The sequence below is a fragment of the Narcine bancroftii genome, chromosome 7 (genome assembly GCF_036971445.1).
Source record: "Narcine bancroftii isolate sNarBan1 chromosome 7, sNarBan1.hap1, whole genome shotgun sequence".
NCBI classification, from domain to species: Eukaryota; Metazoa; Chordata; class Chondrichthyes; order Torpediniformes; family Narcinidae; genus Narcine; species Narcine bancroftii.
The window spans coordinates 65,360,620-65,380,154 of record NC_091475.1 but is presented as its reverse complement, the minus strand read 5'-3'; the positions used below and the strand labels follow the sequence as shown (position 1 = coordinate 65,380,154).

The following is a 19,535-nucleotide window of genomic DNA, read 5'->3' as shown; positions in this document are numbered from 1 at the left end:
ATTTTTTTAAAAATATTTTTTTATTAATAACATAACTCTTCTTACTTAACTCTAACTTAACTCCACGATGTAAAAATGGGTGGGTGGGTGGGTGGGTGTGTGCGCATGCACACGTGATTGCAGGTGCCAAATCAATTACAGTTTACGCACGACTGTAAAAAGAATCAATTTTTAAAGTTCAGTCAGTTTTGTTTTGAAACTCAGATTCTTTGAATTGTTGCTCAAAAGTAATTATGGAGTAGATGTGAGGTATGAGACTCCTCAAAACTCACAAAATCCTTGTGGAGTTGTTTTCAGAGGATTGTTTCTTCATATGAATGATTTCCGTCTCTTTAATGAAGGTTACAGTCCTTTAGATCTCTGCATGATGATCTCACAAGCCCGGGCAAGGGATACATGGTGGCCATTTTAAAATGAAACTGTCCTCTTTTCAAAGAGGCAACTGAAGTGGCTCTTCCTTACCACTAATTTTGTGTATCTCCCATACCTCTCTCACCGGAGGCTAATGCATTTCTGACTTCAGATGATTCTTGGTGCAAGACTAAAGAGGTCTTTTTGAAATGTCTTTATCACATAACATCACTGCTGTCTTTTAAGTTTCTTCAAACCACTTCCGAAGTATAATTCAAAAGCAAATGACTCCTCTCTGTCTACTGGCTATTGAATCAAAAGTCATTTTTGTGCACACAGGTGCTTCTCCTTAGTAAACACTATTGTTCCAGCATTCTAATTTTTAATGCTCCATTTTCCAGATGCTGCATCTCCAAAAATGGCTTCTTTCTGTGTAATTGTGTGTGTCTGTAAGTGTGTCCCCATCCATCCCACAAAATCTCTTCACCAAGAAACATATACAATATTATATACGTAAAGATCAATATTAGTACAAATCTGTCACAATGGATAGACGTGTTGGTTTGGGAATTTAAATGTTTGGACACAGGGAAGTCCATGATATTGCTGCAGACAGGGTGAAGGGGAAAAGAGAAAGATGTGTCTGATGGTGGAATCACATTGTAGGTGGCAGAAATTGTGGAGCACAATATGGTGGATGTGGGTGGGGTGGTAGGTTAGGACAAGGGAAGTCCTGTCCTTTGTGCAACTTTGTACGGAGAGGGCCAAAGCAAATATGTGGAAAATAAAAGAGATGTGTTAAGATTGACATGTTTTTTTTTTCACTTTATAAATTATTTTTATTACAATCTCTACTTTGACTTTGTCCTATGGCATGAGCACAAATTTACACAGCACATCAAATAATGCAGCACATATTTCCCTGGATTTTGTGAACTATTTTTCTGCACCCGTCATCTGTGTATTCCATTCTTCATGCACACATCACACTTCATCACACTATAAACCATACTGACCAAAATACATACAGACATTTTTTCTCTTGAATATATACAGTGTCATTTTCTCCCTTCCCCCCCCCCCCTTCCCTCCCTCCCTCACCCCCCTTCCCATTTATTTAAAGTTCAATCTATAAGATACATTAAACCCGTTAAACAATGTCATCACTTAATAAAAATAAACAGAAATTTTTGTCTTTTACTTTTATATACTGAGTCAGTTCATTTCGTTGTCTTCTCCTTCTGTCATTTTAGGTGGTGGAGGTCCGTGGTAGGATTTCTGTATTGTATTTCATGTATGGTTCCCATAATTTATTCGAATATTGTGATACTATTTCTGAAATTATGTTATTTTTTCTAATGGAATACATTTATTTATTTATATGTACCATTGTTGTATTCTCAAGTTGTCTTCTAATTTCCAGGTTGACATAATACATGTTTTTGCTACAGCTAAGGCTATCATAATAAATCTTTTTTATGCTCCATCTAAATCGTCAAAATTCTTTATTTCTTATATTACTTAGAAGGAAGATCTCTGGGTTTTTTGATATATTGCTTTTTGTGATTTTATTTAATATCTGGTTTAGATCTTCCCAAAATTTTTTTCACTTTCTCACATGTCCAAATTTAGTTGTATACCTAGGTATCGAATTGCTTGTGTTTGCCATCTAAATGGTTTGATTCTTTCTTAAACTTTGTGAAATCTGCATTATTTATTGGCATTGCTTCACTTTTATTTCCGTTGATCTTGTACCCCGATACTTCTCCATATTCCTTCAATTTCTTATATAATTCTTTTATTGATATTTCTGGTTCTGTTAAGTCTATTATAACGTCATCTGCAAATAGACTCATTTTATATTCCTTCACTTTTATTTTTATCCCTCTTATTTTATTTTCTGTTCTTATCAGTTATGCTAGTGGATCTATAGCTATCACGAATAGTGAGGGAGATAGTGGACATCCCTGCCTTGTTGATCTGCTTAAATTAAATTGTTTTGATATATATCCATTTACTGTCACTTTCTCCATTGGTCCCTTATATATTAATATATTTCTCTGGTAGGTGGAATTTTTGTAGTACTTTGAATAAATAATTCCATTCTACTTTGTCAAAGGCTTTTTCTGCATCTAAAGCAACTGCTACTGTTGGAGTTTTTTTTCCTTGTATTGCATGGATTAAGTTAATGAATTTACAGATATTGTCCATTGTTCGTCTGTTTTTAATAAATCCAGTTTGGTCTAGTTTTACTATTTTTGGTACACAGTCGGCCAATCTGTTTGCTAATAGTTTAGCTATTATCTTATCATCTGTGTTAAGTAGCGATATTGGTCTATACGATGCTGGTGTTAGTGTGGATCTTTCCCCGTCTTTGGTATTACTGTAATTATTGCTGTTTTGCATGAATCTAGTATGTTTTGTGTTTTTTCAATCTGGTTCATTACTTCCAGGAGAGGAGGAATTAATAAGTCTTTAAATGTTTTATGGAATTCTATTGGGAGTCCATCCTCTCCCGGTGTTTTATTATTTGGTAGTTTTTTTAATTTCTCCTGTATTTCTTCTATTTCCAATGGTTTTATTAATTTATTTTGCTCCTCTGTTTGTAATTTCGGTAGTTCAATTATAGTTAGAAATTCATCTATTTTGTCTTCTTTCCCTTCGTTTTCAGTTTGATATAGTTGTTTGTAGAATTCCCTGAAGTTTTCGTTGATCTCCGTTGGGTTATATGTAATTTGTTTGTCCTTTTTCCTTGATGCCAATACTGTTCTTTTAGTTTGTTCTGTCTTAAGCTGCCACACTAGTATTTTGTGCATTTTTTTCTCCTAGCTCATAATATTTCTGTTTTGTCTTCATTATGTTCTTCTCCACCTTATATGTTTGTAGTGTTTCATATTTTATTTTCTTGTCTGTCAATTCTCTTCTTTTAGTTGTATCTTTCTTTATTGCTAATTCTTTTTCTGTATTTGTTATTTCCCTTTCCAACTGTTCTATTTCTCAGTTGTAGTCCTTCTTCATCTTAGTTACATAACTTATTATCTGTCCTCTGATAAATGCTTTCATTGCATCCCATAGTATAAATTTATTTTTCACTGATTCCATATTTATTTCAAAGTACATTTTAATTTGTCGCTCAATGAATTCTCTAAAATCCTGTCTTTTAAGTAGCATGGAGTTTAATCTCCATCTATACATTCTTGGACTATTTTACCCCCTCCATAAATCTTCGTCCGCGAAGCCAAGCCAAAGAGAAGAAGATACATTCTTGGAGGGATGTCCTCTAGCTCTATTGCCAATAACAGGGGTGAATTATCCGATAACAATCTAGCTTTATATTCTGTTTTCTTAACTCTTCCTTGAATGTGGGCTGATAACAGGAATAGGTCTATCCTTGAGTATGTTTTATGTCTACCCGAATAATATGAATATCCCTTTTTCTTTGGGTGTTGTTTCCTCCATATATCCAAAAGTTGCATTTCCTGCATTGATTTAATTATAAATTTGGTTACTTTGTTCTTTCTGTTAGTCTTTTTTCCAGTTTTATCCATGTTTGAGTCCAAATTAAGGTTAAAATCCCCTCCTATTAGTATATTCCCTTGTGTATCTGCGATCTTCAGAAAGATATCTTGCATAAATTTTTGATCTTCATTAGGTGCGTAAACATTGAGTAAATTCCAAAATTCTGAATATATCTGACATTTTATCATTACATACCTCCCTCCTAGATCTATTATTTCCTCTTCTACTTTGATTGGTACATTTTTATTGATTAATATAGCTACTCCTCTGACTTTTGAATTATATGATGCTGCTGTTACATGTCCTATCCAATCTCTCTTTAATTTCTTGTGTTCCACTTCAGTTAGATGTGCTTCTTGCATGAATGCTATATCAATTTTTTCTTTCTTCAGTAAATTTAACAGCTTCTTCCTTTTGATTTGGTTATGTATTCCGTTAATATTTAAAGTCAAATGGTTCAACATGGCCATTTCATACTTTGTTTATCTTTCCTTTCCGTTTCCTCATCATCACCTTCTCTTCTTATCCATTTCTGTTTTCTTTTTTTGAACACATTGTAAGACAACATTTCTAAAACATAAAATATTTCCACTATTCCCATATCTAAAATTCCTTTAACCCCAATAGTCCCTCCCTTTTCTGAGTTGCCCTTTGTCCCTTGTCGGACAACCACATCTCCCCTCTCCATTTGGATTTGCGATTCCACTCGCAAGCGTCAACTGATTTCACAGTGACTGTTATTCATCCCCACCCAGCCCCCCCCAGAAAAGATTTTAATCTTCATATATAACAAAGCTCACTCTCTTATTTCTGGATCATTGAAGTCTTCTGGGAAAGATAACATATTTACAAAATGGATGGGGTGCACATGAACTGGAAGGGGACCAATATCCTGGCAGAGAGGTTTGCTAGAGGTGTTGGGGAGGGTTTAAACTAGTATCCAGTATTCACCAGGGAGAAGGGCCTTGGTCAAGATAAGGTCAGAATAGAAGAAGCTTATGCACTGAGCCATGTTACATTTAAGAAAGAGGAAGTGCTGGATCTAGGGGAGGGAATGAACAGATTGCTGGGGCTCTGGCAGTGGTCTTTATGTTTTCCTTGCCACAGAGGAGGTGTCAGAGGTTTGGAGAATAACAAATGTGCTCCCCTTGTTTGAAAAAGTTAAGAGGGACAATCCTGAAAATTATAGACCAGTGAGCCTTGCATCAGTGGTGAGCAAACTATTTGAGAGGATTCATAATGACAGGATGTACAAGCATTTAGAGAAGTACAATCTTCTCGGAAATAGTCAACATGAATTTATGAGGGCAAGGTCGTGCCTCAGGAGTCTAATTGGATTTTTTGAGGAGATTACAAAAGTAATTGATGAGGGTAGGATGGTAGATATAGTCTATATGGATTTTAATAAGGAATTTGACAAGGTCCCCCATGAGAAAGTCAAGAATCATGAGATCCATAGAACCTTATCTGTGTAGATAAATTATTAGCTTGCATGTAGAAAGCAGAGAGTAGTAGTGGAAGGAAAGAATTCTGCCTGGAGGTCGGTGACTAGTGGAGTTCCACAGGGATCCATTTTGGGACCCCTGCTCTTTGTGATTTTTATAAATTGACCTGGATGGAGACAAAAAGATGGGTCAGTACGTTTACAGATGATACAAAAGTTGAAGGAGTTGTGGATGGAGCTGAAGGTTGTTGAAGGTCACAAGATGATGAAGACAGGATGCAGAGTTGGGCAGAAAAGTGGCAGATGGAGTTCAATCCAGACAAGTGTGAGATGATGCATTTTGGAAGGACAAACCAGAAGGTTGAGTCCAGGGTTAATGGTCAGTTACTTCAGAGTGTGGATGAACAGGGGGACCTTGGGGTGCAAATCCAGGCATTCCTCAAGATCACCGCACAGGTTGAGAGGATAGTTAATAGGGGGATTGAGTTCTAGAGTTGAGAGGTCATGTTGCAACTCTACAAATCTCTGATGAGACTACACTTGGAGTATTATGTTCAGTTCTGGTCACCTCATTATAGGAAGCATGTGGAGTGTATGGAGAGGGTGAAGAGGAGATTTACCAGGATATTGCCTGGATTGGAAAGTAAACCTTATGAGGAAATATTTGCAGAGCTAGGACTTTTCTCTTTGGAGCATAGAAGGTCAGTTCGGTCCAACTAGTCCATGCCAAACATCTTCACTCACCTGCTCCCACTGACCCACATTTGGCCCATAACCCTCCACACCTCTCCCATCCATACACCTATCCAACTTTTCCTTGAATATTAACATCGATCTTTCTTCTACCACCTCTGCCATAAGTTCATTCCATATCCCCAGAACCCTCTGCATGAAGAAATTCCCCCTCATGTTTCCACTAAACTTTTCCTCTTTTACTCTCAATCTCGTTCCCTCTTGTTTGAATCTTCCCCACTCTCAGTGGAAAAAGCCTATCCACATTGACTCTATCTGTCCCCCTTATAATTTTGATTACCTCTATCAAATTACCCTTCAACTTTCTACACTCCAGAGAATAAAGTCCCAGCCTGCTCAATCTTTCCCTGTAACTTAAAGCCTGGCAACTTTCTATAAACCTCCTCTGCACTCTCTCTAAACTGTTTATATCCTTCCTGTAATTCGGCCACCAAAACTGCGCACAGTATTCCAAATTTGGCCTCACCAATGCCTTATACAATTTCAACATAGCATCCCAACTCCTGTATTCTATACTCTGATTTATGAAAGCCAACATACTAAGTATCTTCTGTCACCATTCTATTCACAAGTGATTAAACTTTCAGAGAATTATGTACCATGACTTCCAAATCCATTTGTTCCACTGCACTCCTCAATTGTCCACCATTTAAAGTGTATGCCCTATTTTGATTAGTCCTACCAAAATGTAGCATCTCACATTTATCAGTATTAAACTCCATCTGCCATCTTTCAGCCCACTTTTCTAATTGTCCTATTTCACCCTGTAAGCTTCGATAATCTTCTTCACTGTCCACAACACTGCCAATCTTTGTATCATCTGCAAATTTACTAATCCAATTTGCCACCCTATCATCTAGATCATTAATATATATGACAAACAGCAGTGGACCCAGTACCGATCCCTGAGGCATTCCAATCGCCACCAGCCTCCAATTCGACAAACAATTTTCCATCTTTACACTCTGGCATCTCCCATCCAAACATTGTTGAATCCATTTCACTACTTCAACATTAATACCTAATGCTGCCCCCTTCCTTACTAACCTCTTATGGGGAACCTTATCAAAAGCCTTACTAAATTCCAAATAGACAACTTCCACCACCTTCCCCTCATTAACCTTTTTAGTAACCACCTCGAAAAACTATAGACATTATCTACCATGTAAAAAACCTTGCTGACTACTCTGAATCCCTGTCTTTCCAAATATTTGTATATACCATTCCTAAGAACACTTTCCATTAATTTACCAGGTTTCCTTTTGGATCCGTTTTTGAACAATTAAACAACATGAGCCACCCTCCAGTCCTCCGGCACTTCCCCTGTGGCCAGTGACATTTTAAATATTTCTGTCAATGCCCCCACTATTTGTTCTCTAACCTTCCTCAGGGTCCTAGGGAATATTTTGTCAGGACCTGGAGATTTATCCACCTTGCTCTTTTTCAATATAGCCAACACTACCTCCTCCTTAATCCTTGTGTTAATCCATGAGCTTCATCTGGCTCAATATTCTTTTCCATAGTGAATACTGAAGAAAAAAATAATTTAAAATTTCTCTCAGCTCCTCTGGCTTCTCTCGGAACCGACCCCCCCCCCCCCATCCTCAAGGAGTCCAATTTTGTCTCTTTCTATTCTTTTACTTTTAATGTACCTGTAGAAACCCTTTGAATTTAGTTTTCTTTTTTCTGCCAAAGCAGCTTCACATCTCCTTTTAGCCATTCTAATTTCTTTAATTTTTTTATATATACTCCTTATATTCCTCAAGCAGTTCCCTGCTGTTTATACCTGTTGTACACATCCTTCTTCCTCTGAGCCAAGTTCCCAATAGCTTTTGAAAACCAAGGCTCCCTACAGTTTCTAATCTTTCCTTTCATCGTCATGGGGACAGACTGACTCTGCCCTCTCAGAACTTCTACTTTGAATATCCTCTATTTATATGCTCCATTCTTCCCTGAAAACATCTTAACCCCATCCATACCCTCCATGTCTTTTCTCACCCCTCAAAATCTTCTGGCCCATCTCTATACTCTTCCATTACTAACCTAAAACTAATAGTATTGTGATCACTAGACCCAAAGTGTTCTCCAACACAAACCTCTGTCACCTGACCTATCTCGTTCCCTAATAGGAGATCCAATACTGCCCCCTCTCAAGTCAGTTCTTCTACGCATTGATTAAGAAAACTTTCCTGAACACACTTGACAAACTCTACCCCATCCAGCCCTCTTTCTGTGTGGGCGTCGCAGTTAATGTTCGGAAAGTTGAAATCTCCCACAACTACCACCTTGTGTTTATTACACATATACGCAATCTCCTTACAAATTTGCTCCTCTAATTCCCTCAGCCCATTTGGTGGTCGATAATACACTCCTATTAATATATTCATGCCTCTGCCATTCCTTAATTCTATCCAAATAACCTCGCTAGACAATCCCACAAACCCTCCTGCCGCAATGCAACTTCTGCACCTTTTATCCCCTCCCTGTTCTATCACGCCTAAAACAACAGAATCCTGGAATATTTAACTGCCAAACATGCCCCTCCTGCAACCAAGTTTCACTAATGGCCAGAATATCATATTTCCACATGGCCATCCATGCCTTAAGCTCATCCTCCTTGTTTATTATGCTCCTTGCATTAAAATATATGCATTTGAGAGACTGTCCTCCACATATACTCCTTCTGTTACCAACTACCTTTACCTCCTTCCCTCCATTTATTTTTACGTACTATTCTCTCCATTCCTTCCTATCTAGGTGTTCTTCCTCCCTACTCTCCGTAATATCATTCTGATTCACACCCCCTCCCCCACCAAACTAGTTTAAACCCTCTCAAACAGGTCTAGCAAACTTGCCCACCAGGTTATTGGTCCCCCTCCAGTTCAAGTGCAGCCCTTCTCTTTTGTACAGGTCAGACTTTCCCCAGAAGAGATCCCAATGATCCAGAAATCTAATCCCCAACTACTGAGCCACATATTCATTCTTCACAACTTCCTGTTCCTCCCCTCACTAGCGCGTGCCACAGGCAGCAATCCCAAGATTGCCAGCCTTGAGGTCCTGCTTTTCAACTTCTTCCCTAACTCTATGTAATCCCTTTTCAGGATCTCATCCCCACTTCTAACTATGTCATTGGTCCCCACGTGGGCATGATGTCTGGTTGCTCACCAGCCCCCTCCCCCTCCAGAATGCTGTGGACGATCAGAGACATCCCTGACCATGGCATCTGGGAGGCAACATACCCACCGGGATCCCTGATCTCATCCAGCAAACCTCCTATCTGCTCCCCTAACCAGCAAGTCCCCAACTACAAGAGGCCTACTCTTTCCCCCACTTCCCTTCTGAGCCAAAGGTCCAGTCCCTGTGCCAGAGACCCGACCTCCATGACTTGTCCCCTGTAGATCATCCCCCCAAACCGTATCCAAAGCAGTTTACTTGTTGTTGATTGGAACAGCCACAGGGGTACACTGCCTGTCTCCCCCCACCTTTCCTCAGTCACCCACTTCCCAAACTCCTAACTGTTGGGGGTGACTGCCCCCCATAACTCCTATCTATCAATGCTTCTGCCTCCCTTATGATCCAGCTGCAACTCCAGTTACTGAACCAGGGCTTCCATGAGCTGGAACTGGATGCATCTTTTGCAGGTGTCGTCATCAGGAATATCTGTGCTGTCCCTGACCTCCCACATCCTGCAATCGGAGCACTCAACTCCCCTAACTGCCTCCATCATCTGCTCTTCAATTTAAATTAGAGTAAATTTAGATCAACTTTTAAAAAAAACTTACCAAATCTTACCTCACGGGGAGCCCTTCCTCAGCCTCTGCTCGCTGAAGCCTTTTGAGCCAAAACTTCAGTGCACCCACACCTTCCCTGATCCCCCCCGCTCCTGCCCTGATCCCCCGCTCCTGCCCTGATCCCCCGCTCCTGCCCTGATCACCCGCTCCCTGGGCTGCTCCTTTACCTCACCCTCCTTTTATTGGCCCTCTACAATTAACCCAATTACTGTCTCCCACAAATTAACTCCCAGCTGGCTCTCTTCGCTCTTCACCAACTGAAAAGCAAGGTCAGCTGTCCTGCCTTTATTAAACCTGCCACCTGTCTGACGTCACATACCTGCGCTTTAGGCCCCTCCCAGACTTTAGTCCTTTCACGTCTAGGTAAATAAATAAATAGACAGCCAGACTCTAGCCGTCGTCCCTCTACACGCCTAAATAAATAAATAAAAGAATGGCCAGCCAGCGCCTGTTTCCCAGGCAGGAATTGCAAGGACCAGAGGGCATCTGTACAAAGTTAAGGGAGGGAAGTTTAGGGGAGCCATCACAGGTAAGATTTTACACAGAGTTGTGGGGGCCTGGAATTCTTTGCCAGGAATGCTCATGGAGGCCAAAACATTAGGGGCATTGAAGAGACTCTTAGACAGGCACATGGATGGAAGAAACATAGTGTTAAGGGATAGGGAGGGTTTAGTGCTTTTTTTTAAAGAAATACATGGGCCACATCGAGGGCTAAAGGGCCTGTACTGTGCTGTAGTGTTCTATGTTCTATGTTGCCATGCAGGTTGATAGGACAGTTAAGAAGGCTAATGAGATGCTGGGCTTCATTAATCAGGGGATTGAATTGAGGAGTGGAGAGATCATGTTGCAACTCAACAAATCTCTGCTGAGACCACACTTAGAGTATTATGTTCAGTTCTGGTCACTTCATTATAGGAAGGATGTGGAAGCTACAGAGAGGGTGCAGAGGAGATTTACCAGGATGCTACCTGGATTGGGAAATGTCTTATGAAGCAAGGTTAGCAGAGCTGGAACTTTTCTCTTTGGAGCGTAGAAGGATGAGAGGAGACTTGATAGAGGTCGACAAGATCTCAGCAAGCACCAGAGGATGTGTACAAAGTGAAGGGAGAGTAGTTTAGGGGACACATCAGGGGTAAGTTTTTCGCACAGAGAGTTTTGTGGGCCTGGAATGCCTTGCCAAGGATGGTGGTGGAGGTTGGAACAATAAGGGCATTTAAGAGATTCGTCGACAGGCACAAATTGAGGCTTAAGAGGGAGGGAAGGTTTTTTTTTGGATAGGTATATATAGGTCAGCACAATATCAGAGGCTGAAGTGTCTGTACTGTCCTATAATGTTCTATATTCATGTAGAACAGAGAAATGGAGGAATTTATTCAGCCAGAGGGGGTTGAATCTGTGGAATTTGTTGCAACAGGTGGGTGGGGAGGCCAGGTCATTTTGTATATTTAAGGTGGACTCTTGAACCTTCTTCATTAGCCAGGGCATCAGATGTTATGGAGAGAAGAGCGGGCAGTGGGGCTGGCATCAGATCTTATGGGGAGAAGACTGGGCAGTGGGGCTGGCATCAGAAGCTATGGGGATCCAGAAATCTATGGGATCTAGCCAGCTGGCCGAACTGGCAGCAGTAACACTCACACTCAAAGACATCACATTCATATCTATGCCGACTCATGGGCCATGAGTCCAGCCTAAAGCCTCTTAAAGCAACAGGTCCGCACACTTTGAAGGGCTGGCTCAGTGAGCTGCAGCAGGCGGGAGACCACCTGAACTCTGGGCCAATAGGTCAAGGGGCATCCCCGTTCACTTGCCACTTGGCAGTATTCGACCACAGAAGTTGAAGGGGTGGAGATTGTGTCCACTGAGGACACTAGCAGGTTATGGGTGGGTGCAACAGCCACTGGGAACTCTGAGGGGCAGTGGTAACACAAGGACTGGGTGGGGTGGGGTGGGTGGGGAGATACAAGATAGGTCGCAATATCGGGAGAGCAGAACGTAACCTGCATACAGACACAATGACTAACCTGACAAGAGTGAGTTTCCCCCTCCCCCTGCAGGATGCAGGATGATGGCACCATGTATGGTGGCAGTGACAATGGCCATGACATTCAGGGAGGGTTGAACCTACAACACCTTCAGTGGTGTATGAATTTGCCATCATGACTAACCATTCAGACGGCTGGATCAGCACGTGAAGCCGGACCATGCTGAAGCCAATCCTCTTCCAACTGGAAGAAATGAACAACCTTAATGAAACCACCACTCTGGGGTCCTATATTGTGGGAGGTGGTGGTGGAGGGTAGTGGCCCTCACTCAAATTTACCCTCACCATTTATAACCTCACCTCTGGAAACCCCCAATTGGCTGGGTTTTCTCTTCAAAGTCCCAACTCTCAGTGATCCCACAACTGGGGAGTATGGCTAAGGAATGTTAGAGCAGACAATATGACCAGCACTGGTCCAACCACTAGGCATGAGCAGTGTGATATTTCTGTTATTGTAATAAAACGACTATTAGCTAAAGAACTCACTCAGGACCATGTGGAGGCATCCATCTTGAATCTAACCAAGATGCCACAGCTCATCTCCTTACTTCCGAGTGGTCAGGATTAGCACTAGCACTCAATCGGTACATCCCCTTTCCCTGAGATATTTAATCAAACAAAATGCAGAACTATGCCCATGAAAAGAATGACACTGCCAGTAGTTTCTTCTATAGAGTTTACAGTTTCATTTCTGTTCTGGTTCCCTTTGGAAAACCATTGATTTTTCCTTTTGCACTTCTGACAGATATTTCCATAGGCATGGCATTGTTTGGTGCATGTTGAGCACCACATCATTTGCACTTGAAAGCCTCTTCACCTTTTTGTTGTTTCCTATGGCTTGTTTTTTGTTTGTGTGTGTGGACACACACTGAGGCTGCGGCTATGCCTTAATTTTCACTGGCTTTTGCCTCCCACCAAACTTTTTCACGTGTCGCAGAGCTAATTCCCTGGTGTGGCATATCTTAACAGCACCAGCTAAGGTAAACTCTGTCTCTCACTGCAACCTCTCTCATTTCCTTATCAATAATCCCAACACACAATTTAATCACAGATCATTGAATCTTGCAGCAATCCAAAATTATATGTTCTTGCTTTTAATTTCAAGTCTGTTTAAAAAAAGTATCAAAGTTCTCTCCCTGAGGCTGCATGCATGAGCAAAACACATACCTCTCGAATGTTTCATTTTTCTTTGGTGAACAGTGTTCATTAAACATCTTGGTAACATTGTCGTACTTACCCTGGTCTTCTGACTCGGCAAAAACAATGTATTGAAACGTCTAGTGCTTGAGGTCCCACCACGGTAAGTATCAATGTAATCTTCTGTGCTTCAGGTATTTTGTTGATTCAAATGGCTTACAGGTACACCATGAATCTATGTTTGAACAACCTCCACTCATAGTTGATATTCCTAGTCCAATTTATAGCATCAGGATTCTTCGCACTTTCCATTTCTCTACTGCTATATTGATTGATTCTCACTCCTGGTACCATGTGATAGAACATAGAACAATACAGCACAGTACAGGCCCTTCAGCCCTCAATGTTGTGCTGACCCATATATTCCTCCTAAAAATTTGCTAAGCTCTCCCACAAAAACTCTATTTTTATTTCATCCATGTGTCTGTCCAAGAAACTCTTCAATGCCTCCAATGTATCAGCTTCCACCACTATCTCTGGCAAGGCATTCCAGGCGCCCACAAATCTGTGTAAATAAATAAATAGATTGATTTTTTCCCCTCCCTTCTCTTTGTAAATATGTCCTCTGGTGTTGCTGATCCTGCCCTGGAAAACAGGTGCTGGCAGTTCACCCTATCTATACCTCTCATAATCTTGCAGACCTCTATCAAATCTCCTCTCATCCTTCTACGCTTCAATGAGAAAAGTCCCAGCTCTGCTAACCTTGCCTCATAAGACTTGTTTCCCATTCCAGGTAAAATCCTGGTAAATCTCCTCTGCACCTTCTCCATAGCTTCCACATCCTTCCTATAATGAACACAATATTCAGGGTGAGATCTCACCAGAGATTTGTAGAGTTGTAACATGACCTCTCTACTCCTCAACTAAATCCTATTAATGAATCCCAGCATCCCATAGACCTTCTTAACTAACCTATCAATCTGTGTGGTGACCTTGAGGGATGTATGGATTTGAACCCCAAGGCCCCTCTGTTCTTCCACACTCTTAAGTAACTGACCATTAAACCTTCTGGTTTGTCCTTTCAAAATGCATCACCTCACACTTATCCAGATTGAACTCCATCTGCCACTTTTCCACCCAGCTCTGCATCCTATCTATATCCTCTTGTAACCAATGACAACATTCAGCTCCATTCACAACTCCTCCATCGTTCATGTCATCCACAAACTTACTGACGCATCCTTCTGCCTCTTCATCCAGGTCATTTATAAAAATCACAAAGAGCAGGGATCCCAGAACAGATCCCTGGAGAACTCCACTAGTCACCGACCTCCAGGCAGAATACTACTACTCTCTGCTTTCTTCCTACAAGCCATTTTTTTTATCTACTCAGCCGAGGTTTCACTGATGCCATGACTCTATATATTATGAGCTTCTGTTTTAGTAAAATGGGATTATCACTCTAAGGGATAGTACAGACAGGAGGGACTGAATGGTCATAGTTAACATTTCACACAAGCACAACACAAGTGGTAGCCCAGCGATAATTCAATACATTGGAAGAACTGAGGGAAGGTTTGTTTCAGTCTGTTACAGAATTCCATACATTTGCAAAGACACTGATTTCGCAGGGAGAAGCATGCTGACGGTTGGAGAGAAAACAGCTTTTGAAAAAGTTCTTGTGCCCAGCCATTCTGTGGAACTCGAGAGTAAAGCCGGCTCTGTGAATGACTGGGCCTTTTTGGTGGATTGACCTGTGCCAGGAGGGATTATTTGGGAAGCAAAGTGCTTCATTTTGATTGTGACTAACAGTGGAGGTCACTTGGAGGGACTTCTTCATTTTAAGTGTGACTAGCAGTGAAGTTATTTAGAGATACTGGTGCCAGGGTCTTGGAAGCTTTGTGAAGGCCGCCCAGTTCAAATCTTGCCTACAAAAGGATCAGGAGCTCCTGTGGATGGACATTTCTTCAAAGGCAACGCAAGAAGAATTTGTGTCTCAATATCAACGAGTGTGCCAGTAACGAGTGTGTTAATGAGCCATTGTTTTACCGTGTTTCTATTTTTCAATTAATCTTTTATATTTAGCACAGTTTGTAGATATTACCTGTACAGTTGCATCCAATGAGGCTGCTGCGTTTGCTTTGTGAGGCTGCATAAATGAGTGGGATTCTCTGTGACGAATTTCCCACACAGACAAATAAAGACTTTTGTTCCAACTAATCTGTGTCCAGACTCATTGCTTCTCAAACCCATTGAACTGTTTCTCAGTGGCCAACCATTTTAATTCCACACTGATATTCCCACTGTTCATGGCCTTATTCACTGCCAACCAGGGCCGCCCAAAATTGGAGGAACACCTTGTATTCCTTCTGAGCAGTATCCCATCTAACAGCATTGACAATGACTTCTCCAGTTTCTGTTCACACCCTCCTTCTCTCTCTGTCTCCCTTCCTCCAGCTGCCCATTTCCCTTCTCAGAGAGCTGCGCTCACTATGCTGTCACTTAGCAGTTTTTCTCTTCTATCTTCTCATCCTGGATCCACACACGACCCCGATCACCTGTGCTTCTCCCCCTCCAGGTGTCTGTCCACTTTCGCTTCTACCTGACAATGAGACTAGGCCCAGAATGTATGTCTGATGCGTAACCTGCTGAGATTCTCCACCACATTTGAGTATTGCTTCTCAAAATGGTCACTGTATGTGGCGATACACCACCAGCCGACTGTAGGGGGCGATCTCGGTATCTGCAGGAAGACCACCAAAGGGCTGACGCCAGCTGTCAATCAGCCGAGCCGAATATAGACCTGAGCCAGCCCCTCCTGACCCAGACACATGGGAGCCACCAAAGCATGAATTGGTGTTCAGACTTTTACTAGAATAAAGTCTGTTGGACAGTCTTTGGAGTTTTGTGCTTCCTTGCTGCTACCTCAGTGCACCACACTGTAAAATCGATATAGTGTGGATGTCATGTTATGTTCGTACTGTAAGAGGATGCCAGGTTACGTTTTCTGCAGCAGAGGGAAAGCTGGATTGTATCAATTTTTTTTTGAATACTTCATTTATAAATTTTTAACCACAATACAATTACATTACCATCAATTGTAACATTTCAAAAAAAATATACCTGTGATAAATATCCTCCCATCCCCATCAACCCACCCTCCCAAATCCCACCCCTAAAAAAAGAAATAGAAAGGAAAGAAATGAAAAGGGAAACGGAGAATGCCAAGAAAATAAAACATTTATACAGAAAAATCTATTGAACGTTACCAAGAAGTGAGGACTTCAGAGAGTCAATTGTACATGCAAACAAAAAGTTTATAAATATGAGCACCTTATTTTCAAAAAACCATGATATTTATCTTGCAGATTATAAGTAATTGTCTCTAATGTATACGACTGCTAAGTTCTGCACGCCACCTGTCCATACCCAACTCTATGTCTGACATCCATCATATTGCTATATATTTCCTAGAAACTGCTAAAGCAATTAACACAAATTCAGTGTGATAGATATTTAAATTTAATGTTGACCTTATAACTTTAATATTACTCAATAAAAATAATATCAGGTCCTGAGGAAATTTGACCCAGTAATTTGTCCCAAAAAATTACTTACCCCTCACCAAAATTGTCTAACTTTAGGACAGTATCAAATAATATTTTATGAATAACATTTTTTGAGGAAATAAATCTTGTGCCAGGACCTCAGCAATGGTCCAGATCGGCCAGCTCAGTCTCTTGGACCTTTTCCTCTCTGCTTGACCTTTGTCAGAAAGCTCTTTCAGGCAAATTTTACCCCACGTCCATAGGGCAGTGGTCATCACGGGATGTGCTTTCGACATTGTGAGGCAAGAGTATGATGGATGCCCTTGAGAAAGTGTTCTATGTCCTAAGACAATTGATTCATACACCAGCATTCCCATGTCCCCCTGACCACCAGCATTCCCATGTCCCTCTGTCCTCCAGTGTTCCCACGTCCCTCTGTAAACCAGCATTCTCATGTCCCTCTGTCCACCAGTGTTCGCACGTCCCTCTGTCCACCAGCGTTCCTACGTCCCTCTGTCCACCAGCGTTCCCACATCCCTCTGTCCACCAGTGTTCTCACATCCCCCTGTCCACCAGTGCTCCCACGTCCCTATGTCCACCAGCATTCCCTCATCCCTTTGTCCACCAGCTTTCCCATGTTCCTCTGTCCACCAGTGTTTGCACATCCCCCTGTCCACCAGCATTCCAACGTCCCAATGTCCTCCAGTGCTCCCACGTCCCTCTGTCCATCAGCGTTCCCACGTCCCTCTGTCCACCAGCGTTCCTGCGTCCCTCTGTCCTCCAGCATTCCAACGTCCCTCTGTCCACCAGCTTTCCCACATTCCTCTGTCCACCAGTGTTCACACGTGCCCCTGTCCATCAGCATTCCCACTTCCCAATGTCCTCTAGTGTTCCCACATCCCTCTGTTCATCAGCGTTCCCACGTCCCTCTGTCCACCAGCGTTCCCGCGTCCCTCTGTCCTCCAGCGTTCCCACGTCCCTCTATCCACCAGCACGCGCAATCTTTTGACATTTAAATAATAATCTGTTCTTCCATTTTTTCTTCCAAAGTGGATGACCTCACATTTACCAACATTGTATTCCACAGATGGATTAAATGCGTGGGAAAGACGTTAACCTATGGGGTTGGTAGGCTAATTGATGTAATTGAGAAGCACATGTTTCATGGGCAGAAAGGGCCTTTTACCTTGTTGTATCGTTAAAATTATTTTTTTTTTAATTATGTTACATAATTTTTGAAAAATGTCGGCAAATGTTCATGTGCCTTGTGCTGTATTTTTTCCAGAAATCTTCCTGTCATCATGAACTGGGTGAAATGTCAGAAACCAGGAGTAAATGGTGTCAACATTATCACCTCAGACTTTGTGGAGCTCGTGGACTTTGCTACAACTGTGATCAAGCTGAATTACCAACTCCTGCACGACAAGTCAAAGCACAGGCACTTTTAATACTTGCATTCTCAACGGTGGCTGCGGAACTCACAAGGTCAAGAACATGCCTGGTTTTTACTGCAGTGGTGAGGCTGAGAGCTCATTGGGCCAGTGTGTCCCCATTTCTCAGTCTCACATGATACTTCTGAACAAGAATCATCTGTGCAAGCCCATTGTGCCCTATTAAATTTGATTCCACTCCCACTGAAGAAGGGGGAAGAGTGTAACCACACTGTTTAAAACAAACTGAAGCATCAGGACCGCCCCAACTGCGAAAGGTTAGTTCTGATTTCTGCCCTGATACAAAGTTATCCAGGCATGCTATCCACATATGACGAGAGGGTCGCCACTCTTGAAAGGTTTATTGAAAGCCACGTGGCAAAATTGCATCATAACATTTTAACGTAACAGGTCAATTGGTTTCATTCCTTTGGGATGAAGCGAGTTTTTAATTGCTATTTTCTGCATGTTCACTTGTCTCCTGCAGGCCCAGTTGCTCCCGGCTTTCGCAACCTTCTGTACCTCGATGATTCAACCTTTGTTCCCTCTATCTCCAACCCTCTCACTAGCCTATTCTGCATCTTAATGCACCCTTTACCTTTTCTGGAGAGAGGTGATGAAGAAGCACAACTTTCAATCTCTGCGAAAGCTGTCCGGCCTGCTTGACATTTTCAGCATGTGCTGTTTCATGCGCTCATTTTAATTGTTGCATTAATGATCATGCTAACCCTGCTTCTGTGGCAAATTCACACACGTAGGCTGCATTATTAAAAACAGATCTGCACAAATGATTTGCTTCGATTTAGAGTTGAACCCCTCTTTCTGTTTAACAGCAGTCTGTGTTCCACTCTCCATTAGCAATCCAGAACGTTCCATTTGCAACGTTATCATCCATTGTTTGTGTTGCTGCCCCCTTGACCTTGCCCCCTCCATGATTTTACCAGACCATGCCACAACTCATTGCTGTGGCAACCATTCCCATGGTCCCATCTGCCTCTCATCTCATTGCAACTTCAATCTAAATAGTTTTTCTCTCCTTTGCTCCAATTACCTGAAATGTTAGCTCGGTTGCCCTCTCCGCATTTGTTGCCAGACCTGCTGGGTGTTTCCAGCATTTTCTGTTTTTATCTCAGATTATCATTAGCTACAGTTTTTTCATAGTTTCTTGATTACATTTCACTTAGCTGTTCTGCAAGATTAATTATGTGTTTCAACCATTGTTTCGGATTGTCTGTATACAAGTGGAAAATCAGTGAGAAACATGCTGAAATAAAAGAAGAAAATGCTGAAGACATTCCAGATTCACTTTGATTCATCTCAGGCTGTGTGTGCAAGAATGCGTGGGTGTGTGGGTGTGTGGGTATATATGTGTGGGTGGTTCGATATGGGTGTATGGGGAGAGAAAGTGCGTGGGGGAGGGAGATTGTGTGGGGGGAGAGAGTGCATGGGAGGAGAGTGCGCGGGGAGGGAGAGTGTGCGGGGGAGAGAGTGCGTGGGTGGGAAAGAATGCAAAGGAGGCAG

General features: G+C 41.9%; 1 protein-coding gene across 1 annotated transcript in view; it reads left to right on the top strand.

The window, feature by feature from the left end:
* LOC138740004 (PI-PLC X domain-containing protein 2-like) overlaps positions 1-19,272 on the top strand; it is a 70,628-nt gene extending 51,356 nt beyond the window's left edge. Inside the window, exon 5 of the mRNA XM_069892456.1 lies at positions 17,870-19,272. Within this exon, the coding sequence (XP_069748557.1) occupies positions 17,870-18,032 (163 nt within the window). The 3' untranslated portion in view covers positions 18,033-19,272. The remainder of the gene's footprint in view (positions 1-17,869) is intronic.
* The last annotated feature ends 263 nt before the right edge of the window (positions 19,273-19,535 follow it).